The following is a 21,266-nucleotide window of genomic DNA, read 5'->3' on the forward strand; positions in this document are numbered from 1 at the left end:
GAGGGCGGGCAAACCACCTTCCTTCCTGCCTCCTTCCCACCCCACCCCACGCCCTGGTAGTGCTGCAGGGACTCATCCATTCCCGAGTTACTAATATGCAAATGGAGGCTTTTGCATGGGCCGGGCGCCAGGCTGCTGGGTGTCAGGGCACCCGAGGGAGCCGGAGGTGGGGCGAGGCGTGGCACGGCGCCGCATGCTCACCTGGCCCTGCATGGCAACAGGCAATGGAGCTCTAGGTCCCTTCGGCAGCGGACCCACGCCCGGTTCGAGAGGCAGCGGGTGGCAGAGGAGCGAGGGCAAACTGGCAGCCCCTGGCAACCTGGGGCTGGCGGCAGGAGGCTGGGCACACCGTGGATTTCCCTCCAGCAGCAGGATGGTGAACCTGGAGTCTGTGCACGCAGGTAAAGGGCATTTGAGGAAGGATCGGGTTGGAGCTCACCAGGTAGCTGGGACCGCGGGCTCGGGCAGAACCTGGGATTGCTCCGATTCCCGGGATTGCTCTGACTCCTGAAACCTTCCCTCCCTCCTTTCCCTCTGCTTTTCTCTCTCTGGAGTCAGCTATCACAGCCTGGTTAAGTGCCCACATTCCCAAGTGGGGATGGATGCTGCCCTGAGCCTATGCTGGTCACTGCCCAGCTGTGCCCATACTGGGGGTGCACTGCACACACCGCCAGCCCTAACGTGGGTTGTGGAGCAGGGCACAGAGGTCTCTTGGGTGCCTGGAAAATGGGCATTTAGTGCCAGACATGTGGGTCCAGCCGTTGGGACAGTGCTGGGAGGAGTGAGAGAGGATAAATTCAGAGAGGGATGCAGCAAGGGTGGAGGAGCCTGTGTGTGCACGAGCGCAGGATGGGATGTGGGTTGGAAGGAGAAAAGTGGACAACAAAGTGGGAAATGGACAGAGAAATGAGTGAGGATGGAGCTGTAGGAGGCTGGGTTGAGTGAAGAATGAATGAACAGGGAGAATCAGAGAGAGAGAGACTCCTTCCAGGGAGCCTGGTCCAGGCATACAGCCTAGGTAGTCTCACATCCTCCCCGAGCAGAGCTCCCCTCTGCAGTTATTTGGGGAACAAGAGCAATCCCTGCCAAATCCTTTGGAGCTGTGCTGAGCTGAAGGGGGGATTCTAGCTTCTGCCCCCAGCTCAAGCCCCCATGCTCCAGGGGAGGGACTGTGTCTCTGGGCATGCTACAGCTGGGGGTGACACCGAGGGAGGAGTAGAGCAGTGGCAGCAATGAAGGCCAGATCCTGACAACCCCTTCTGTGGCACTAGCAGGCAACAGGGTGCTGGGGACATGGGAACTCTGTGCCCTGCTCATAACCTGTGTCCAGTGCTTTGTGCAGCACAGAACACTGTGTTGTCCCAGGGAGGGAGTGGATACCTCCATCAAGGTGTCCCAGGCTCATTCTCTTTGCATGTCTGCTGGCACACTGCAGTGAACCTCAGGGGTTTGGTGGTCCTGCTGTGTGGAGGGGACCTTGGGGTCCATGCCTGGTGCTTCTAGCCCCTCTACAAGCTCACAGGCAGGCCTGCAGTGAAAGACAGATGCTGAGGCAATGCCACTGGGCCAGCAGAGATGGCCAAAGCCTCTGCTCCATGCCTGCCTTGGCAGGCTCTGGGATGCCAGCAGCCCCTTCACGGCTGGTTGGCACCCCAGAGCAGGCTGGCTCCCGTGCCAGCCACAGGGAGGGCAGCTGGGGAGCCCCCAGCATTGCGGCCAGCCGCAGGGAGAGGCTGTGGGGAGCAGGAGGCTCCTGGTCTTGGCTCAGCCTGAGCCTGACTAGTCTGAGCACCTGCACTGGGTGTGCTTCTGTGTGGTGTCTCTTGGGGACGCAGCCCCCGCAGGCTCCTATCCACCCAGCTGCTTTGCTTGTGGGCGACTCTTTCTTCATGAGAAGATTCCCCAGATCGATACTGTGCCCTGTGTCAAAGCCAGTGGCATCAGGCCCAGCCTGCAGTTGGCCAGGTGCAGGCTCAGATCGTCCTTCCCTGCGCCTCTCAGAGGGGCCTGAGCTTTGCACAGCTGTTTTGCAGGGAGGGAGACCAGCCTGGCCCCTGCCACTGTCACATGCCAGAGCCCAGCGCTGGCGGGAGGAGGTTTCCACAGCCTCATTCAGTACGTTGAGCCCTGCAGAGCTGCTTGCAGAGGTGTGCTCTGTTTCTTGCCTGGCTGTGCAGGGAAGGTGCAGGGAAGATGCAGTGTGCAGGGTGAAGGTGGCTGCTCGGGCTCCTTCCTCTCTGCTGAGAGGGTTTCCCTGCAGCACCGTGTTCCCTGCCAGGTACCACTGCCTCCTCCCCAGGCATTTGGATATTTCACCTCCCTGCAGCCTCCAGAGGGGCTCTGGCACCTAAAGCACAGTAAATTCAATAGGCTCCAGCTAATGGGCTCAGCCAAGCTGAGTTCCCACCACCATCACCACCACCACCTTTGAAAGTCCTCAGGGTGGTTTACCCTCGTGCCCATGTCTGAACAACTACAAGGAACAAGGGCTTGGGAAAGTTTTATTTGCTGACACCGTTTGTCTCAGCAAAACCAGAGCTGCAGATACATCCAGCAGAAGTGGAGAAATGTCTGCACTGGGCTGGGTGAACAAACCAGACTGCCCCTGCTCCAGGTATGTTTGCTAGCTGAGGTCTAGCAGCACCTTTTTAATATGGCCCAGGCCCCAGTGGCGGCTCCTAATAGGGCTGTGGTTAGGAGCTGAGTAGTCCTAAGTGCATTATTTTCCCCAGAGATTGTTTTACAACCTGCTCATCCTCCACACAGAGCTCAGCCTTGCAGAGCTGCGTGGCAGGAGCCTGCATTTAGCTGGACTCAGAAGCCTCCCAGCCTGCCTTTTCTTGAGCTGTTTTGCCAGGTGGGGTGGGGTGTCAAAGCCAGATGCATCACTCCAGCCTGGTTTATGGCGGAAGGCTCTGGGGTGTCTGTGTAAAGGTGTTGCCTTTATCTTGGCCACACTTACAGCACATTAAGAAGTCATTCCTCTGCATGTCTGTCCCTTGTTCTCAAGGAGTGAAGGGTGAGAGACCCTTCTTTGCTGAAGGGTCTGGAGAACAGGACTGGTAAGGAGCAGCTGAGGGAACTGAGCTTGTTTGGTCTGGAGAAGCAGCAGCTGAGGGGAGAGCTCATTGCTCTCTACAGCTTCCTGAAAGGAGCTTGGAGGGAGGTGGGGGTCAGTCTCTTCTCCTTAGTATCAGGTGATAGGAGGAGAGGAAATGGCCTAAAATTGTGCCAGGGGAGGGCTAGGTTGGAGATGAGGAAAAATTTCTGTACGGAAAGAGTGGTCAGGGATTGGCACAGGCTGCCCAGGGAGGTGGTGGAGTCCCCATCCCTGGAGGTGGTCAAGAAATGTGTGGCCATGGCACTTGGGGACATGGTTTGATGGCCATGGTGGGGTTGGGTTGATGACTCAATGGCTTTTCCAGGCCAAATGATTCTGTGATTCAAAGTTTCCCTGGAAGATGACTGGTACTACACCAGGTATGCACAGGTCTACAAACTGTGACCAGCCCCAGACCCCTCAGAGCAGTAGATTTTGATCCAAGGGCTTTCCTTGGCTTTTATTCTGTTTTCCTTTCCCCCTCCACCAGATACTTGAGCTGTAGTCACTTGTGTACGTTTATGAGGGGAATTTGAATCTTTGTGACAATAACATTGTCCTGCTGTGTGGAAGAGAGAGTCACAGGGTGCCTCATTCTCTCCTGACTGCAGAAGGAGGGATGGAGAGCATGTGAGAGGTCATCAAGTTACAGCAGCAACCCCTCCTTTCCTCCCCACCCACCCCAGGTTAAACGGCAGAGGGGCTGAGAGCTCCCTGCTGGGAGAGTGAGAGAGGCTTTTGCACCTTTCCATCTTCTGCAGCCCTAAGGAGCTCCTTGGTCTCAGGGCTCAGCTAATTTTCTTCCTCCACCATGCATTTTGGGCTTGATGATCTTTGAGGTCTCTTCCAACCTCGGTGATCCTGTGATTCATTTGTTATTTGTGTGCTCACCACGAAACCTGCATGACTTTGTTTTGCTCACCTGCAGACTTCATCATTAGGGCAAGCACCAAACTTCTGGGCACAGCTTGTGATTTTTTTTCCCCTCCCCTCCTTTCCTCTATTCCATGAGAACTTAGTCCCCCCTTTTTTTTTTTATTAGTCTTAATTTTTGTTTTAAAGATCCTTTTTGGCAGCAAGCAAAACTTTGTGCTTTGTAGATTGCTTAAGTTAGGGTCCCTTGGCAGTATTACAAGACAAGGAGATGTTTATAGCTGATGATAATTACTCTTCCTGCAGTAGAAATGCTTAGAAGCCCCACTGAATGTTCATGTTTTAATTGCAGTGGATTGACTTGAAGGGGAAAATAAATCCCCCAACTTACCCCCCCCCCGCCTCCCCTATTCTCTCTTTTTTTTTCCCCTCTCATTCCTTAATAAAACTTAAAGAAAGGAACTTTCTGAAGTCTGTGAAGGCTTCTGCAACCCATCTCCAGCTAAAAAACATGAAATCTTGGCAGGTTTGGGGTCTTTTTTCCCTTCCTTTTTTCCCCTTCCTTTTTCCCCCTTCCTTTTTCCCCCTTCCTTTTTCCCCCTTCCTTTTTCCCCCTTCCTTTTTCCCCCTTCCTTTTTCCCCCTTCCTTTTTCCCCCTTCCTTTTTCCCCCTTCCTTTTCCCCCCTTCCTTTTCCCCCCTTCCTTTTCCCCCCTTCCTTTTCCCCCCTTCCTTTCCCCCCTTCCTTTTCCCCCCTTCCTTTTCCCCCCTTCCTTTTCCCCCCTTCCTTTTCCCCCCTTCCTTTTCCCCCCTTCCTTTTCCCCCTTCCTTTTCCCCCCTTCCTTTTCCCCCCTTCCTTTTCCCCCCTTCCTTTTCCCCCCCTCCTTTCCCCCCCTTCCTATTCCCCCCTTCCTTTTCCCCCCTTCCTTCCTTTTCCCCCCTTCCTTCCTTTTCCCCCCTTCCTTCCTTTTCCCCCCTTCCTTCCTTTTCCCCCCTTCCTTCCTTTTCCCCCTTCCTTCCTTTTTCCCCTTCCTTCCTTTTCCCCCTTCCTTTCCTTCCCCCTGGTTTTATCTATTTATTCTTTCTTCCTTTTCTTATTGCTGAACAAACAGCTTAATAGAATAAACCAGGTTGGAAGAGACCTGCAAGATCATCACGTCCAACCTATCATCCAACACCACCTAATCAACTAACCCATGGCACCAAGCACCCTACCAAGTCTCCTCCTAAACACCTCCCATGATGGGGACTCCACCACCTCCCTGGGCAGCACATTCCAATGGGCAATCACTCTCTCTGTGTAGAACTTCTTCCTAACACCCAGCTTCAAACTCTAGCCTAAACAAAGCTATCCACTGTTGTCCAAACAGCAAATAATTTGCCATTTCCCCCCTGCAAGTTTAGAGAGGGGCAAAGAAAACCTGCACACCATAGAAGGGCTGCCTGCTTTGGTGTGAGTGAGAGGGAAATAGGTGTAAACCCCAAACCTGTAGGCTTCCTCTCACTCTTTTGGCTGCTTGGACACAAGACAGGGCTCCTATAGGAGCAAGAGGAAAAGGTTTGCATGATGCCTTCGACCTGCCTTTTCTATCCCAGTTAAAACCACAGGAAACAGTAGCCCAGCTTCCATTCTGTTGTTATTAACCCATGCAAATGGGATGACTCCTGTGGCCAGGATTGGCTGCAGGAAGCTCATGCAAATCAGTTGGTTCTTTGTAAAAAAAAAAACCCAAATAATTATTACACACATCTAGTTATTGATTTATTTATTCCTTTATTTCCCCAACTAGCCTGGAAAGAGTTAAAATTCCCCTGCAAAAGGTAGAAGAGGGCGAGGGGGGTGTCCGTCTGAATTTGAATAGATATTCTTCCTCCTTTCACTGGCTCCTGCTTTGGCTCTTTGCAGGAGGAGATGAACAACCCAGAGGAAAGTTAACTGTTGCCACCTTTTCTTTCAGCTGTCCCCGAAGGAGAACGTGGCCCCGGGTGTGGTGGCAGCCATCACTTCAAGGGTAAATGGCAAGTTTGTTGGCATTGCTAAGGAGAGAGGGGGAGGGGGGAGGGATACACAGGAGCCTCTGCTTGCTCCTGGGCTCGGGGCTGTTGAGAGAAACAAGTTGAGTTTGCAAGGGAGCATGAGAAGAGAGCTTTTGCTTCACTCTCTGGAAGCATCTTGCTCTGTGGGTGGCTTGCTGAGGGCAGCTTCATACAGCACCAAACACCAGCATGGCTGAGCCAGCTCCAGGGACAAGGAAAGGACGTGGAAGCTTGGAGGGATCCTCTTCCTCCTCCACAGGTGTGGTGGAGGACAGCGTCAAACTGTGAGCCACAGCAGCTTGGTCAGGAAGGCTGCATAAAGCTCAGAGGAGAGGCCACTGAGGCCGGGAGGGTTCCTGGTAAAACAACTCTTTCATCCTCTGGGCTGGAGAGGAGTGATGCAGGAGGTGAGAAGACAGCAGCAAACTGGGGAGAGGGAAAGAAATGAGGGGGATGCAAAGAGCAACAGGAGGGAAAGTGCATCCTCGGAGCTGATGAATATTCTAGTGACTGTATGTTGAGGAATCAGAAATTTGAAAGTCTGATGGTTTATTATAATTACACATTCATTTGTGCTGTTTAGTGGAAGCCACATATGCCTGTTGCCTGGGACTGTGACCTGTCATTAAAATCAGTTGTGCCTCCTCTTGCAGAGATGAAGATGAGCGGTGATGCGGCAGATTCCACAGACACCCGGCACGAACCCGACCAGGTGGAGCCAGGTAAGGAGGGTCCAGGATGTGGGGGGCAGGCAAAGGAACCTGAGGAAGGAGGCAAAAGAAAAGAAAAGGGGATGTGGGTGCTGGAAGTTTCTGTCCATGCTGTGCTTGACTCCTGTTGCTGCTACATTGTGCTCCTCCAAGCAGCCTGGGAGTTGATCAGGAATGCTCTCTGGGCTAAGGTTGTGTTCCTGGCTTGCTCAGCGTGCAAGATCCTTATGTACCAGCAGTGAAGCAGTCTGAGTCTCACTAATGTCCTCCATGGCTTCAGCATGGAAATGCTCTCCCATCTTGCCAGCAGCATAATGCCTCTGGAATGGTCTCACTCAGCTCAGTTCAGCACAAACAGCTCTGCCTTTCACGCAGGGTTCCTGTCGGGAACATTTCCTCAGAGAAGCCTCCCTGGGGACTAAGCCTTTTTTTGGCTTAGTAGAAAAATGGGAGGGACTTTGGGAATAGTCAAATCCAGCTAGGTAGCTCCAGCAATAATTTATCACTCCTCATTCTGAAGCTTGATTGGTTTTCTCATCTCCACTACTCCCACCTGAGGGCTGCTTAGACTCTCTGCCACTCCGCAGCTGGCTGCCTCAGTTTTCCTGGCATGTGGAAGACTGCAGAACCTCTCTTTGATCCTTTGAAGGTGATAGGGGTGGTGTTAGCACCGATTGTTGGTTTTTTTTGCCTGGCTACCCATCAGATTCAGCAGCAAAAGATCAGGTTTGTGTCTTCTGCCATCGCTTCTGATGGCCACAGCCTGCAGTGGGCTTCCAACGCGAGGCCTGGGGTTTGTGCTTTCACCGTGGCTCATGGGCAGGTTCCCTCTTAGGCAAACAACCAACAATGAGAGAGATCTTCAGTCCCCAGTAGGGATAACAAACCAAGACTGCTAGCAACCATGAGATTCATCTGGAGGCTTGGAAATCAACACCTTTGACACCCCAGAGTGCTAGAGACAGTGTAGAAGAATCATTGTTCTCCGGGTAGTGAAGAGCTCAAAGCTTGGAGGAGCTGGGGCAGGGCGGGGCGGGGGGGGGGAAGCAGAATAAAACTGTACATGGAATGATTTTATCATTTCTTTTCTGAGGGAGCACAGTGTGGGGGGGAAAGAGATCTTGGTAAAGCCAGAGAACTCTAGGCAGGTTTTACTGGGGCTAGAACTACCCAGTTTTAAATGCTGAGGGGCTAGAAATCCTCTGTGCTTTCCTCTAGGTTTGTGCCTTTGACCCTTTTCTGTCCCTTTGGCCTGAGCTGCCTGTGGCTCAGGAGCAGGACAGGAAGGAAGAGGAGGCAGTTGACATAATGCAAAGAATAAACCCAGGGGGAAAAAAAACTAAATAAACCCAGGGAAAAAAATTAAATAGACCCAGAAAAAAATTAAATAAACCCAGGGAAAAAAATTAAATACATCCAAAAATAAAAATTAAGTAGACCCAGGAAAAAAAATGTAAATAATCCCAGGAAAAAAAATTAAATAACCCCAGGAATAAAAGTAAATAACTCCAGGAAAAAGAATTAAATAACCCCAGGAAAAAGGTAAATAACTCCAGGAAAATAAAACGAATAAACCCAGAAAAAAATAATAATAAATCCAGGAAAAAAATTAAATAAACCCAGAAGAAAAAAAAAAAAGACAGAAAAAAATTAAATAAACCCAGGGGAAAATATAAATAAGCCCAGAAAAAAAATAAATAAGCCCAGAAAAAAAAAAATAAACCCAGGAAAAAAATAATAAACCCAGAAAAAAAATAAATAAGCCCAGAAAAAAAAATAAATAAACCCAGGAAAAAATAAATAAACCCAGGAAAAAATAAATAAACCCAGGGAAAAAAAAATAAACCCTGGAGAAAAAAAAAAAAGTTAAAAAAAAAAAATAAATAAACCCAGAAGAAAAAATAAATAAACCAAAAATTGAATAAAACCAGGGAAAAAAACCCAGAAAAATGAAATAAAACAACAAAAAAAGTAAAATCAGAAAAAATAAAACAAACCCAGAGGAAAAAAAACCAAACAAACAGCAACCCAGAATAAAATAAACTAAACCCAGAAACAAGCAGGGGGAAAAAAAGATGGAGAAAGGTTTCCTAAGAGCAAAAGTGTCCTGAGCTTGCCAAGCCCTTTCAAATCCAACCAAGCCTGGTAGCTGTTCCAGGGTCTGCAGTTCGCTACCAGAGCCTCCCACAACGCTTGGTGTGCCTTGGCACACGGAGCTGAAGGCTGGCATCACCGACCCGAGGTGAGGGAAGGCTGCAGGATGGTGAGCTGGCTGTTTGGGTTTGGTGCTAACTGTAGCGGGAGGCTCTGGCTGCTGCTGTTGTAGTCAATAGTGGCAAACATTGAGGGCGCTTGAAGGTGTCCAGAGAAGGGCAATGAGGCTGGGGAGGGGTCTGGAGCACAGCCCTGGGAGGAGAGGCTGAGGGAGCTGGGGTTGCTTAGCCTGGAGAAGAGGAGGCTCAGGGGAGACCTCATTGCTCTCTACAACTACCTGAAGGGAGGTTGTAGCCAGCTGGGGGTTGGTCTCCTCTCTCAGGCAAGCAACACCAGAACAAGAGGACACAGTCTCAAGCTGTGCCAGGGGAAGTTTAGGCTCGAGGTGAAGAGAAAATTCTTCATTGAAAGAGTTGTTAGCCATTGGAATGTGCTGCCCAGGGAGGTGGTGGAGTCCCCATCCCTGGAGGTGTTCAAGAGGGGATTGGACGTGGCACTGAGTGCCATTGTTTAGTCTGTGGTGACAGGTTGGACTTGATGATCTTTGAGGTCACTTCCAACCTTGGTGATTCTGTGAAACAGCCAAGGAGCTGGCACACAGCTGATGGAATAAAATCTGGTTTTCAGCTTGAGCCTCCCAGCCAGCCATCAGTGTGAGCTGTAGCACCTCTTTCTGGTGCTAATGGAGAAAAGAAAGCAGAGAAGTGAGGTCAATTTGTTTTAAAACAACAACAAAATGTTTGCAGCAGCACTAGCCCTGCTCTGGGAGCCTTCAAATCAAGCAGGGAAATCAGAACGAGTAAATCTCCTTCATTTGCAAGAGTGACACTTCCCTGAGGACTGATAGAAGGAACCTGTTTCAATTATTCTTCTTTCTAATGCAGTCCTCGTGACTGGCTGAGCTGTTCAGGACCTTCAGAGATCACCTCCTCAGACTCCCAGCTGTGATGAGAGACACTGCAGGGAGTTAGGAGCTTCCTGTGGGACTCCAGCAAGCAACCACAACCTGATCAGCCCCTTGCAGGGCTCCCAGAGAAGAGGGTGGCCAGGGCAGGACACACATTATTGCTCAGCTGTGTATTGTAGAATGGTTTAGGTTGGAAGGGACCTTAGAGATCATCCAGTTCCAACCTCCTGCCATAGGCAGGGACACCTCCCTCTAGCCCATGTTGCTCAAGGCCTCATCCTACCACTTGAACACCTCCAGGCATCCCCAACCTCCCTGGGCATCCTGTTCCAGTGTCTCACCATCTTCACTGGAAAGATTTCTTCTCAGTCACCAGTCTCAATCTGCCCTCCTCAAACAGAAATCCATTCCCTCTTGTTCTATCACTACAAGCCCTTGTAGAAAGCCTATGTGATAGAACCTGGCACATCAGCCCCAAGCCCACAGAGGCTCTGCCTCAATGCTTTCCCTGCCAGTTCCTTGGGTTGGGTGTTTTTTTTTCTCCCCCCCTCCTCTTTCCAACCCTTCTGTTTACAAACAGCAAAGCTCTTTGTACTGAACTTCCCTGGAAGTTTTTATTTTCCCTTCTGCACCTTGTTATGAGGACTATTTACTGCAGCACCTAATAGTGTTTTGGTTTCTAGCTTCATGTGGGAAAAAAATCTGCTTCCCAATGACTCCTTAATTGAAGACCCATTTCCTAATGAATGGGAACCAACCCACTGAGGCTCCCAGGGGATTCTTGTCACCCCCAAAAGAGGAGAGGGCAGCTACCGACCAACCTAACAGTACTACAGCTTGCAAAGAATGGAAATCCTTCTAGGTGCCGACTTCCAAAAGCCTTTCATCACCCAAAGAGAGGCAGAGTGGTCTCAAAAAAAAGGAAGAATTAAAAGGAAAGAAAACAAAATGCTGGAGGGAGCTGGGTGCCAAAATGCTTTTGTAAAGCAAGCCCTGGATCTAAACCTGAGGCCTGCAGATCTGATGGGAAGTGTCGGTAGCAGGAGCCATCACCTCACCCTTTCATATCTCTGCCAGTTTTAGGCTCAGAAGGGGGAGGAAAAGGGAAAAGAAAGAAAGGGGGAGGAAAAAGGTAGTTTGGCTCGTGGTTGTACTTTGAAAGTGTTTAAAATAATTGTGGGTGGGGCTTTTTCTTGGCTTTTTCTTTTAATTTTTCTCTCTTCTTTTTTTCTTTTCTTCTTTCTTTTTTTCCCTCTTCTTTCTTCTTCTTTTTTTCCTCTTCTTTCTTCTCCCTTCTTTCTTCTTCTTTTTTTTCCCCCTTCTTTCTTCTTCTTTTCCCCCCTTCTTTCTTCTTCTTTCCCCCCTTCTTTCTTCTTCTTTCCCCCCTTCTTTCTTCTTCTTTCCCCCCTTCTTTCTTCTTCTGTCCCACTTCTTTCTTCTTCTTTTTCCCCTTCTTTCTTCTTCTTTTTCCCCCCTTTCTTTCTTCTTCTTTTTCCCCCCTTCTTTCTGCTTCTTTCCCCCCTTCTTTCTGCTTCTTTCCCCCCTTCTTTCTGCTTCTTTCCCCCCTTCTTTCTGCTACTTTCCCCCCTTCTTTCTGCTTCTTCCCCCTTCTTTCTGCTTCTTTCCCTCTTCTTTCTGCTTCTTTATTCCCTCTTCTTTCTTATTCTTTTTTCCCTCTTCTTTCTGCTTCTTTTTTCCCCCCTTCATTCTGCTTCTTTTTTTTTTCCCCTTCTTTCTGCTTCTTTTTTCCCCCTCTTCTTTCTTCCTCTTTTTTCCCCTCTTCTTTATCGTCTTCTTTTCCCCCCTTCTTTCTTCTTCTTTTCCCCCTTCTTTCTTTCTTCTTCTCCCCCCCCCCCCCTTCTTTCTTCTTCTTCTTCTTTTTTTTTTTTTTTTCTTGAGAAAATGCTCAAAATTTGTTCAGCTCTCACTGCAGTTGAGGAAAGTTGACCTTTTTGTCCCCTTCTTCTCCTCTGTTTCTCTGTCATCCACACTGATTTCAGAGAAAGTGCTTCACAGCTTTGTCCAACCCCCCTCCTTCCCCACTAATATTTTTTTCTTTATTTATTCCACCCCTCCATACCGAATGGTTGTGGTAAATTTTCGCCTCCCCTTGCTCAGTCCTGCGAATCTTAAGCTCTCCTTTACTTTAGCCCTGCATTTCCCCTCCCCCAGAATGTGTGTGAAGGGGAAAAGAGGGGAGGGAATAAGCACAAGTTTCTCCCATGAGGGCTGGGGGGTGGGTGGGTGCTGAACTGCCTTCCCCCATCGCCCAGGAGCTGTGTGGGTCAGCCCTAGTCCAAGCACTGCGTCGCCTCTGCACTTCGGGGGTCCTCTTCACCCTTGCTTTAACGCCTGGCATGGGGTGGCTGTGGCTGGGCTCGCAGGCAGCGCCGCTGACTCCATGGGGGGTAATGACAAGCGTGAGCTTTATGCCCTGGCTGCAAGCTCTTTTCATCTTTTTAAACTGATGAAAGCCATGCCAGCAAGTTCTGGGCTGATTTTTTTTATGGGAACTGTGGGGGCTTGGCACTGCAGAGTGTCGCCCCTGGTCTTCCAGCCGAGGGGCAGAGATCTCCCCCTTCTTGTGGTTTATCTAAGCCCTCTCTATCTGATGCAACAAAATGCTGAGGTGGGACTTGCCTCTGTCTGTCTGTTTGTTTGTGTCAGACACTTGTTCCCCGTTTATCTGTTTGATCAAAACAGGTTACACCAAGCAAAGCTACTTCCCTTTGATTTCATCTGTTGAGGCTATGGGGGGGAAGCCAAAGCTTTAACAAAAGGGCGATAGGGAAGCTCTTCAAACGCAACCATCGGTAACTGAATAGCTGCAGGCGCTCCGAACATCTTCCCTCCCCGCCCTGCAACCCGGGGAACTGGCCAGCCTGCCAGGAGCCCAGGGCGGGGTGTGCAATGGGCAGCCCAGCACCCCGGGAGAGGAGCTGGGGTGTGGATGTGTGGGTGCAATAAAGGACAGCCCCACGGCATTGCCCCTGCCCCCTGCAGCAGCTGCTCTTGCTCCCTGGGATGACCCTGCAGCTTCACCCAGCTGTGCTTGAGTCAGGTTTGGGTCCCTCACTACAAGCAGGACATTGAAATGCTGGAGTGTGGCCAGAGAGGGGCAACAAAGCTGGGGAAGGGTCTGGAGAACAGGGCAGGGGAGGAGCAGCTGAGGGACCTGGGGGTGTTTAACGTGGAGAAGAGGAGGCTGAGGGGAGACCTCATTGCTCTTTGCAATTCCATGAGGCAGGTTGCAGTGAGCTGGGGGCTGGTCTCTTCTCCCTGGTATCAGGTGGTAGGATGAGCAGCAATGGCTTGAAATTGTGCCAGGGGTTGTTCAGGTTGGAGATGAGGACAAATTTTGTTATGAAAGAGTGATCAGGGATTGGCACAGGCTGCCCAGGTAGGTGGTGGAGTCAGCATCACTGGAGGTGTTGAAGAAACCTGTGGATGTGGTACTTTGGGACACGGTTTAGTGGCCATGGTGGTGCTGGGCACAATCACCTTAGAGGACTTTTCCAGCCCAAACAATTCTGTGATTCTCTCTGGAAGGGCTGCAGACTGCTGGCTTCATGGGGAGGGCACACACAGCCAGAAAGCTGAGTTCTTGTCCTGCTTTTGATTCTGCTGGCCATGGTAGCTGTGATGTCTAACCCTCACAGCTTGGGTAACCTATCTGAGTGCATTAGGAGGCAATGCAGCAGGTATCCTCTCTCTCAGGGTAAGAAAGACCCTTTCCTTTAAACCCCAAGAAAATGCAAGTGGTAAGGAGCTGTGATGCATCTGCTCCTGTGGTCTTGCAGAGTGTCCCTTTTGAGGGGATGCTCTTGTGAATGTCATTCTCCTCCCCTTCCATCCTGAAATTCAGCCAGCTTGCACCTGTGAAAGGATGTCAGCACAGGACACTTTCCTCCACTGCTGCCACAAGACTCCTAAGGCAGAGCAGGAGAGAAAACAAAGGCAGCTCTGAAACTGGACACCAAAACTTCCACCTGAGCAAAGAAAAAAACCCTCCCAGTGCCCTGGCTCCTGTATCAGTGCACTTTGCATTAAATCCATGCCGGGGTAGGTGGGAAAACTGAGCCCCTGTCTCAGTCTGCCTCTCTGCCACAGGCTCCCTGAGCAAGCTTAGTTAAGTCTCTCTGTGCCCCTCAGCTGTGAGTGAGGATCCTGATCTTGTCTGGATACTTTCAAGACCCAATCTGGATGCATTCCTGTGTGACCTGCCCTAGGTGATCCTGCTTTGGCAGGGGGGCTGGACTCCATCTCCAGAGGTCCCTTCCAGCTCCTAACATTCTCTGACCCTACGATGCTATGATTCTGTGAACTCCTCTCCCCCTCTTTTGCCAGGGTGTAAGCTCTTGGATGCTGATGCTGCTCTCTCCAGGTCTGGGCAGAATGCAGCCCTGATCCCTGCTGGGCTCTCAGAAAGCCATTTCAATTGCAGGTGTCAGGGTGGGTAGGATCTGGCTCATGCTAGGGCAGGGTATGGAGGCTCTGACCTCTGTGCACAAGCAAGGGCTGTCAGGCTGAGCAGCGCTGTGCCTGGTGCAAGGGGTGGGTGGGTGCTCAGCTCACGCAGGGGGGCCCTCCTTGCTGAGCTCAGCAGGCCAGCTAGGGGCTGCCCACTCTGAACATTCCTTCTTCTGCCTCCTGTTGTCACCTTTTCACATCAAGCTGGAAACCCAAAGCCTTTTGAGGAAACGCAGCCTCCCCTGGCCCCACGCTGAGCCTGGCCCTCGGCTGCGCCTTTGCTCTCCAAGGCTTAGCTGTCCCTGGTGAAACTTGCCTCAAAGCCTCCAGGATTCCTCTTGTCTCTTCCCCCCTGCAGCCATGCACAGCCCCAGGACAAGTCCCAAAGAAATGAAAGCAGCAGCAGCAGCAGGGCTGGCAACAGCTGGTTGCTATGGCGATTGGGCCTGCTCAGGATTTGCATAAGGCTGATGATTTTCATAGCACAGCCACATTTAAGGCAAGCAGGAGAAATTTCCATATTCCCAGCTCTGAGTCAGTTGGGGCGTGGGGGAGGCCAGGAGGGGGATATTTGAAATTCAAATGAAGGTGATTAGGGTTTGAGGTTAGGTTAGTTATTTTTTTTGTCTTTATTTTTTTTCTTCTATTTTTTTTTTATTCCCCCCCCCCTAAACATCCCATTATGGAAGAGGATAAAAAAGGATGGGGAGGGGGGTGGGGGGGTGGGGGAAGGGGAACAAAAGGCTGGTTTGACTTGAATTAGAGGGGCAAAGGAAGAGCTGGTCTGATCTGCCTCTTGCCTCTGGTCTAAGAGAAGAGGCTTGCCCTCTCCCAGCACCTGCAGGTGAAATGTTTTTCCGTGGGAACAACTCTTGCCCTCGGGTTTCCTTCTGGAAGGTGCCTGAGTCTCCCACACTCCCTGTCCTGCTTTATCCCCCCTGCTCCCAGCCCCACGTGAAGGCTATGTTGCACCCAGCTGCAGGACCAGAGGGTGGGATTTCGTTCAGGCATTGCTGCCTAAGGAAAAGCATCTTCATAACCCAGGGATTTCCACCCAGATGAAACACTCAGGTCTTCAGTGAAAGCTTCCCCTCAAGTCTGTAGCCATCTGAGTCAGCACAGATTCACTTTCCCTGCTAACAAGCCATAACTTTCCCATGGAGATGCTCTGATGCCTCGGTGTGGTCTGTTTAGGTCTTTAGAGCAAACAGTTAGCATGAGAACTGCAGCCCTGACTTGCCCTAGCCTCCCAAATTCCTCATCCTGTTCACACTTTCCCCTGTTCCTTCTTAAAGTAAGTCTTGGGAGCAACAAGTAAGTCTTGGGAGCAACAAGCATCACAGCAGGGCATGGAAGGACCCAGGGAGCTGAGTGGTGCCTGCTCAGCTTCAGTTCCTGCTCCTCAGTGCCACTGGGCACAGCTGGAAGGAATCAGGTTTAGCCATGAAAGGGCGAGAAGCTGCTTCAGCTGAGCTCCTACCACCCAGGGCTTTTTTCCCACTGGTTCTGGAAAAGTCACTCCTCTGGCTGCTGGCCCCAGCAGTGTGAGGGCTATGACTTGGTGTTTGCTTGAGTCTCCAGAATGAGTTGAAACCCTGAAGGGTGCATTTGATGCTGACAATCTTTTTTTCTCTGCTTTAATGGAACCACATCCTTCTGAGGGCAGGTGAGCGTTTTGCTTCCTTCACAGCAAGTGGGGCAGGGATTGTTTATGGTTGTAGTAATTGTTGCCACTCTTTTCTTCACCTGCTCTTGAGTAATCTCTCCTTGACTTCACACCTCGTTTGAGGTGAGAGATTTGATTCTTGTCTCGGTTAATGTGAACAAATTAATAGCTCAGCTTCTGGAAAATCCACACTGAAAGGCGCTCTGCACCTGGCCTCCTCTGTTGGTCCCCAGTGCCATTGTGCTCTATCAGCTGGAGTGCTGAAATCTTCAGGAGAGGTGAGATCAATCTTCACTTTAGATAGTCAATACTTTGAGGCTGAAGCCTGACCTCTTCACCCCGGGGTCCTTGTACAGTCAATGATGACAATAGGTATCTCCAGGAGGTGATTCATCTCCCCGCTGTCTATCTCAGGGGCGAGATGAATTGTCCTCTGGAAGCATACAGCTTCCTCTCCGTGGCTGTAAAGGGAGCCTAGAGCAATTGGCTCAGAATTAGACACCTAAAAGTTAGACATCTAAGCCCAGGCAGCCGAATCCCCTGCCTGGCACTGTTCCTCCATCGCTGTTCAGCTGTTCTGAATTTCCCTCCCAAATGCATGCGGCAGAAAACTGATTCCCTGTGGGAATTCCCCAACACCTGTTAAAGATTGAAATCACTTTCTCATTCCCTGTCCCAGATCAAACTGTGAGGTGAATTAAGTGTGTAGCTAGGTGGGAAGGGGGAGAAGGTTAACCTTCTGGTTGTTGTCACTGGCTGGGAAGCCACAGGTGGCTGTCACCCGCCCCCCCTAGGTGGCACCTGCATGTGTCTGCCTTGTGCAGGTGCAGGCACACTGCAGGCTTGATTTCACTTCTCTCCCTTTTATCCTCAAGTGCTGGACTGGCTAGGTGACTCCCAGTGGGAATTCTGTTGGTTCTGATCAAGCCTTTCTTTCTCTCTGGTTTTCACAGCAAAAGCTGCGTTCCAGGCAGGGGGAACAGCAGCGGGTGGGGGGAAGCCGTCCGGAACTGCTCGGCAGCTCCCATCCCCAGAGAAACCTCCCCAGGCAAACTCGCACCAGATTTGATGCCAGTGCTATGCAAAACAGCTGCCAGGTGAACCAAGGAGAGCAGCACAGTCCTTGTCTGCAGCGCTGCAGGGAACCAGCTGAGCTTATCGCTGCTGCTTTCCCTCTGTCCAGAACACCCATAAAGAGAGCAAGGAAGGCTTGTTTGATGGGGAAGCTCCCCAGAACCGTAGAGCAAGGGGCTCAGAACAACCTTTCCCCATTTAAATCCCAGGGCTTTCCCAATTTGATGCAATTCAAGGAGGGGAGGGCTGCCTGTAGTAGATGCTGGAGCCTTTGGATACCATTGTGTCTGGCTGGTGTAGCAAGAGGCAAGTTGTTGGCTGGTGTGAAGCTCCATTAAAATGAGCGGAGTTCTGGCAGTTCACAGCAGCAGAGAATCTGCTGCCACCTTTTATTTTTCCTTCTTTTTATCTCCTGCAGCTAGAAAAGATTAAATCTTAAGTGCAGCTCCTTGTTGTTTGAACTAGACCGTTCCTTTAAGGAGAGAACTGAGCGCTTTGGTCTGAATCCTGATGTTGGCAGAAACGGGGAGCAAATGAGTCCACTTCCAAAACCCAAGCTACTCATTCAACTGAGAGAGGAGAGTTGTTTATCCCTCTCCCACCCAAATCTTGGCTTTGCAGCTGGAATTGGTTTGATTGTACTCAAATGCAAGGTTTTGCTGAAAGAGAGAAGGACAGGATTTGTCTGCAAATCAACCAGTGCACCAAACACTCGCTGGTCCTGCTGCAGCCCTTGGAGAGATTTGTGTATCCCGCTCCCATTTACATAACCACTGGGAGCAGAAATCACCTCACCCACTTTTAAGTATCTCACTGTTGGACATCTAAGCCTGAACTAGTTGCCCCTGGGTCCCTTTGTAGTCAATAAAGAGAAATACTCATCTCCAGAGGGCCATTCATCTCCACTTAAGATAGGCATCTAAGATAGGTCAGATGAATGGCCTCTGGAGGTGCCTATTTCTTCTCACTGTCTACCAAGACAGCCTGGGGCAGTTCTGTCAGACTTAGACGCCCAAGATACGACTGAGTTAATGTCAATCTCCATGCATATGTGCAGTGTGCTCCACTGTCACACAACACCTGGCTGAGGTGCTCCCAAACACCCCTGCTGATCTGCAGTGGGATGAGCCTGGGAACAGAGTGCGTGACTTGGAGGGAGCTGTTTGGCCTTGCAGGGGAGGAAAGGAAGAAGAAAGGCAGGAGTTTGCCAGCTGCACGTGCTTGTGAAGGGAGGAAGAAGTAAGGGATGGGAAGCTCGGAGGAGGAGGAGAGAATACGCTGCAGAACTTGAGCCTGGTGGCAGTGATGTGGATTGCAGCTCTTCCAGCTGTGCGTCTCCGGTTCCAAGTTTTTGGGGTGTAAGATGGTGACTCAGAGCCATCATCACTGGGACCTAGGGATTTCCCTCAAGGCCTTTGAATCTTGCCTCGTCAACAGGCTGCATCTGAACGGGAGCAGAGCTCTTGCATCCAAGAAACCAGAAATTACCTTTTCCTTCCCAGTCTCTTTCAGCAACTGGGAACTTTATTTCCTCCTCCTCTCCTCCTGGCTTTTCTTCCCTTCAGCTACTGTACCTTTAGATTGCATCAACCCCCTGTGGGTTTCAAAGGTAGGCTCTGCAGGCCTTGAAGATCCTCACCCAGTGCTGCTCAGGTGTGTGGATACTGATTGCAATCATCTATTAACACTATCAGCATTCCCATCGTTAGATGTGCAGTTGTTGGCTCGTGGGGTGCAGAGCTGGAACGCAATGAATGAACAAATTCCTCAGGCAGGAGCAGCTGGAGAGAGGTGGTCAGGGAGCAGAGAGCTGCAGCGAGAGGCAGAGGAGCATGGAAGCACCTGGCAAGTTGGAGGTTGTAGCAGAGGAGGAATTACCTGCAGGAAGATAAAGACCTGAGTCTGGGAAAAGAAAGAGCTTGGAGAAACAGGTCAGGAGGAAGGGGGGAAGTGAGAGCAGGCTCTGGCACCACAGAGATGCAGACAGGCTTGGGGAGAAGGTGCAGAGCTGGATCTAGGTTGAGAGCTCACCTGGAGTAATGTGTCCCCCTGCACAAGAGGGATGTGGACCTGCTGGAGCAGGCCCAGAGGAGGCCACAAAGGTGATCAAAGGTCTGGAACACCTTTCCTACAAAGACAGGCTGAAAGAACTGGGACTGTTCAGCCTGCAGAGGAGAAGGCTTCAGGGACAGCTTAGAGCTGCATTTCAATATATGAAGGGAACCTACAGGAAGGCTGGGGAGGGACTGCTCAGAAGGGCTTGGAGTGATAGGATGAGGAGCAATGGTTTGAAACTGGAGCAGGGCAGATTAAGGTTGGACATCAGGAAGAAGCTCTGCACAGTGAGAGTAGTGATAGGTTGGAACAGGTTGCCCATGGATGTGATTGAGGCTCCATCCTTGGAGACATTCAAGATCAGCCTTGATGTGGCCCTGGGCATCCTGATCTAGCTGAAGGTGTCCCTGCTGCCTGCAGGGGGTTGGACAAGATAATCTTTGAGGATCCCTTCCAACTCACTGCAATCTGTGAAGGCAATTTGCATCTGGTGAGAAGATAGAGGAGGCTCCAGAGGGAGGGGGCCAGCAGCTTGTTCTGCAATGGAAGATGCTCTGCTGTTGTTTGATAGTGAGCACCTAGTTTGATAGTGAGCTCAAGAAGAGCAACACAAGCAGCTTGGTTTCCACAGTCAGTGCTGTTAACATGCCGCAGATTACATCTCCAGAGCTGTTTCTAGACAGCAGAGAACAGAGTGCCATGAAATTGTTATCATTGACTCTCTCAAGTATTTTTGCCACCTATGAATAATTGTACCAAGCACACTCCCCACTGAGGAGCTCAAAGGCCCATGCTGATTCACCTGGGAGTATCTATCATGTGCGTGGTGCAAGCTGGAAAGCTGTGTGCTGGGTCAGGCTGGGGGCTCGCTCACTCGACGGCAAGGAGTCGGTGGGAGAGTTGGACCTGCACTCCTCGCCTGCACAGCCTCTCTTTACTGCTTTCCAGCCTTCTTTTTTTGTTGTTTGCAAGAGAAACATGAAGTACTGGAAAACTGATGTGTTGAAGCTTGATCAGATCTCAGGGCATGGTCTGTGCTTTGTGGGGAACGTTATCCTGGAAAGAAAACAGGAGGAGGAGGCCCCTGGGGGCTTGAGCCGGTGGGATGTGAACAATTTAAGGCTGTTTATCACAAACTCACTTGGACTGGAAGGGAATAACTTAGGGAATGGGTTGCAAAGGGAAGGGGTTTCTTGGGGTTGCCTTTGCAACCAAAGAGGCTTCGTGGAATCCCTTAAAGCATTCATATCTGTGGAGCACACAACCTCTCCTCTGTGATGTTCTTGATGAATTTGGCAGGTGTGATAGTAGGGGGGGGGGAATGTTTATCATCAAAGGGGAATGAGTGAGGGCCTGTGCAGTACCTTCAGGCTGAAACCTGTCTGATTTTTTCCCCCTGTGCCTGCCAATCTCTTTTGGAATCAAGGAGACGCCTCTTGAGCACAACCCCACGGCACCCTCTGTTCCCTTAGATATCCCTTAATTACTCAGTGCCACATGGGATCCTTAAGATCCCTGGTTAGCAGCCTTGGCCACAGCGGTGCTGGCCTCTCCCACAGTCAGTTCTTGCTGCTTATGCACAGTGCCTTGGTCCTGGGTTTCCCTGGAGATTTGTAACCTCCTCCAGCTTGCATCTGCTGGAATCTCCCTTGCACTCACTGAGCTTTCCCCCACCCTTGCTGCCTGGCCAGGTATTCCCCAGGCAGCAGCACTTCTGCTGTGCCTCAGCAAAGGCTAATGCCACCAAATATTGCAAAAGCTGCTGTGTTCACATGGACTCCACCTTTCTCCTCCTCTCCTTGTTCTTACAGTAAGCTGAGCTGGGCCAGCAGTGTGTGTGTGTGTGTGTGTGCTAGGTGATGGAAAGTTTCCATCCATGCTGACTGTCATTAACACTGAGATGTTCTTCTCTTTGTTTCATTGTAGGAAATGAACAGAATGGGCTGGACTTTAACAGGCAGGTAAGAAGCTCCCTGGGTTACCAGGTATTCTCCTGCTTCCTTGAATGATTGCTTTTTAATTGCTCACCTTGCTGAGTCTCAGGCAGCTAATTCTAAGAGATAAAAAAAAACTCTCAGGTCAGAAGCTACCATTAAACAGACCACAGAAGTTCTTCCCAATTCCCCTTGTGGGATAGAATGACAGATTAAAGTTCTGGTTTC

General features: G+C 50.6%; 1 protein-coding gene across 2 annotated transcripts in view; it reads left to right on the forward strand.

The window, feature by feature from the left end:
- Positions 1 to 115: 115 nt before the first annotated feature.
- The window catches only part of POU2F3 (POU class 2 homeobox 3), a 52,865-nt gene continuing 31,714 nt past the window's right edge, over positions 116 to 21,266 (forward strand). The window contains exons 1-4 of one of the 2 annotated variants that reach the window (XM_068159968.1): positions 116 to 401; positions 5,930 to 5,983; positions 6,662 to 6,730; positions 21,031 to 21,065. In XM_068159968.1, coding sequence (XP_068016069.1) covers positions 116 to 401; positions 5,930 to 5,983; positions 6,662 to 6,730; positions 21,031 to 21,065 — 444 coding nt within the window. Of the gene's footprint in view, positions 402 to 5,929; positions 5,991 to 6,661; positions 6,731 to 21,030; positions 21,066 to 21,266 lie in introns of both variants that reach the window. The other variant, XM_068159973.1, reaches the window with a different exon arrangement.

The sequence above is a fragment of the Melanerpes formicivorus genome, unplaced genomic scaffold (assembly GCF_026170545.1).
Source record: "Melanerpes formicivorus ecotype bairdi unplaced genomic scaffold, bMelFor1.0.p_v2 SCAF_47, whole genome shotgun sequence".
In the NCBI taxonomy this organism is placed as follows: domain Eukaryota; kingdom Metazoa; phylum Chordata; class Aves; order Piciformes; family Picidae; genus Melanerpes; species Melanerpes formicivorus.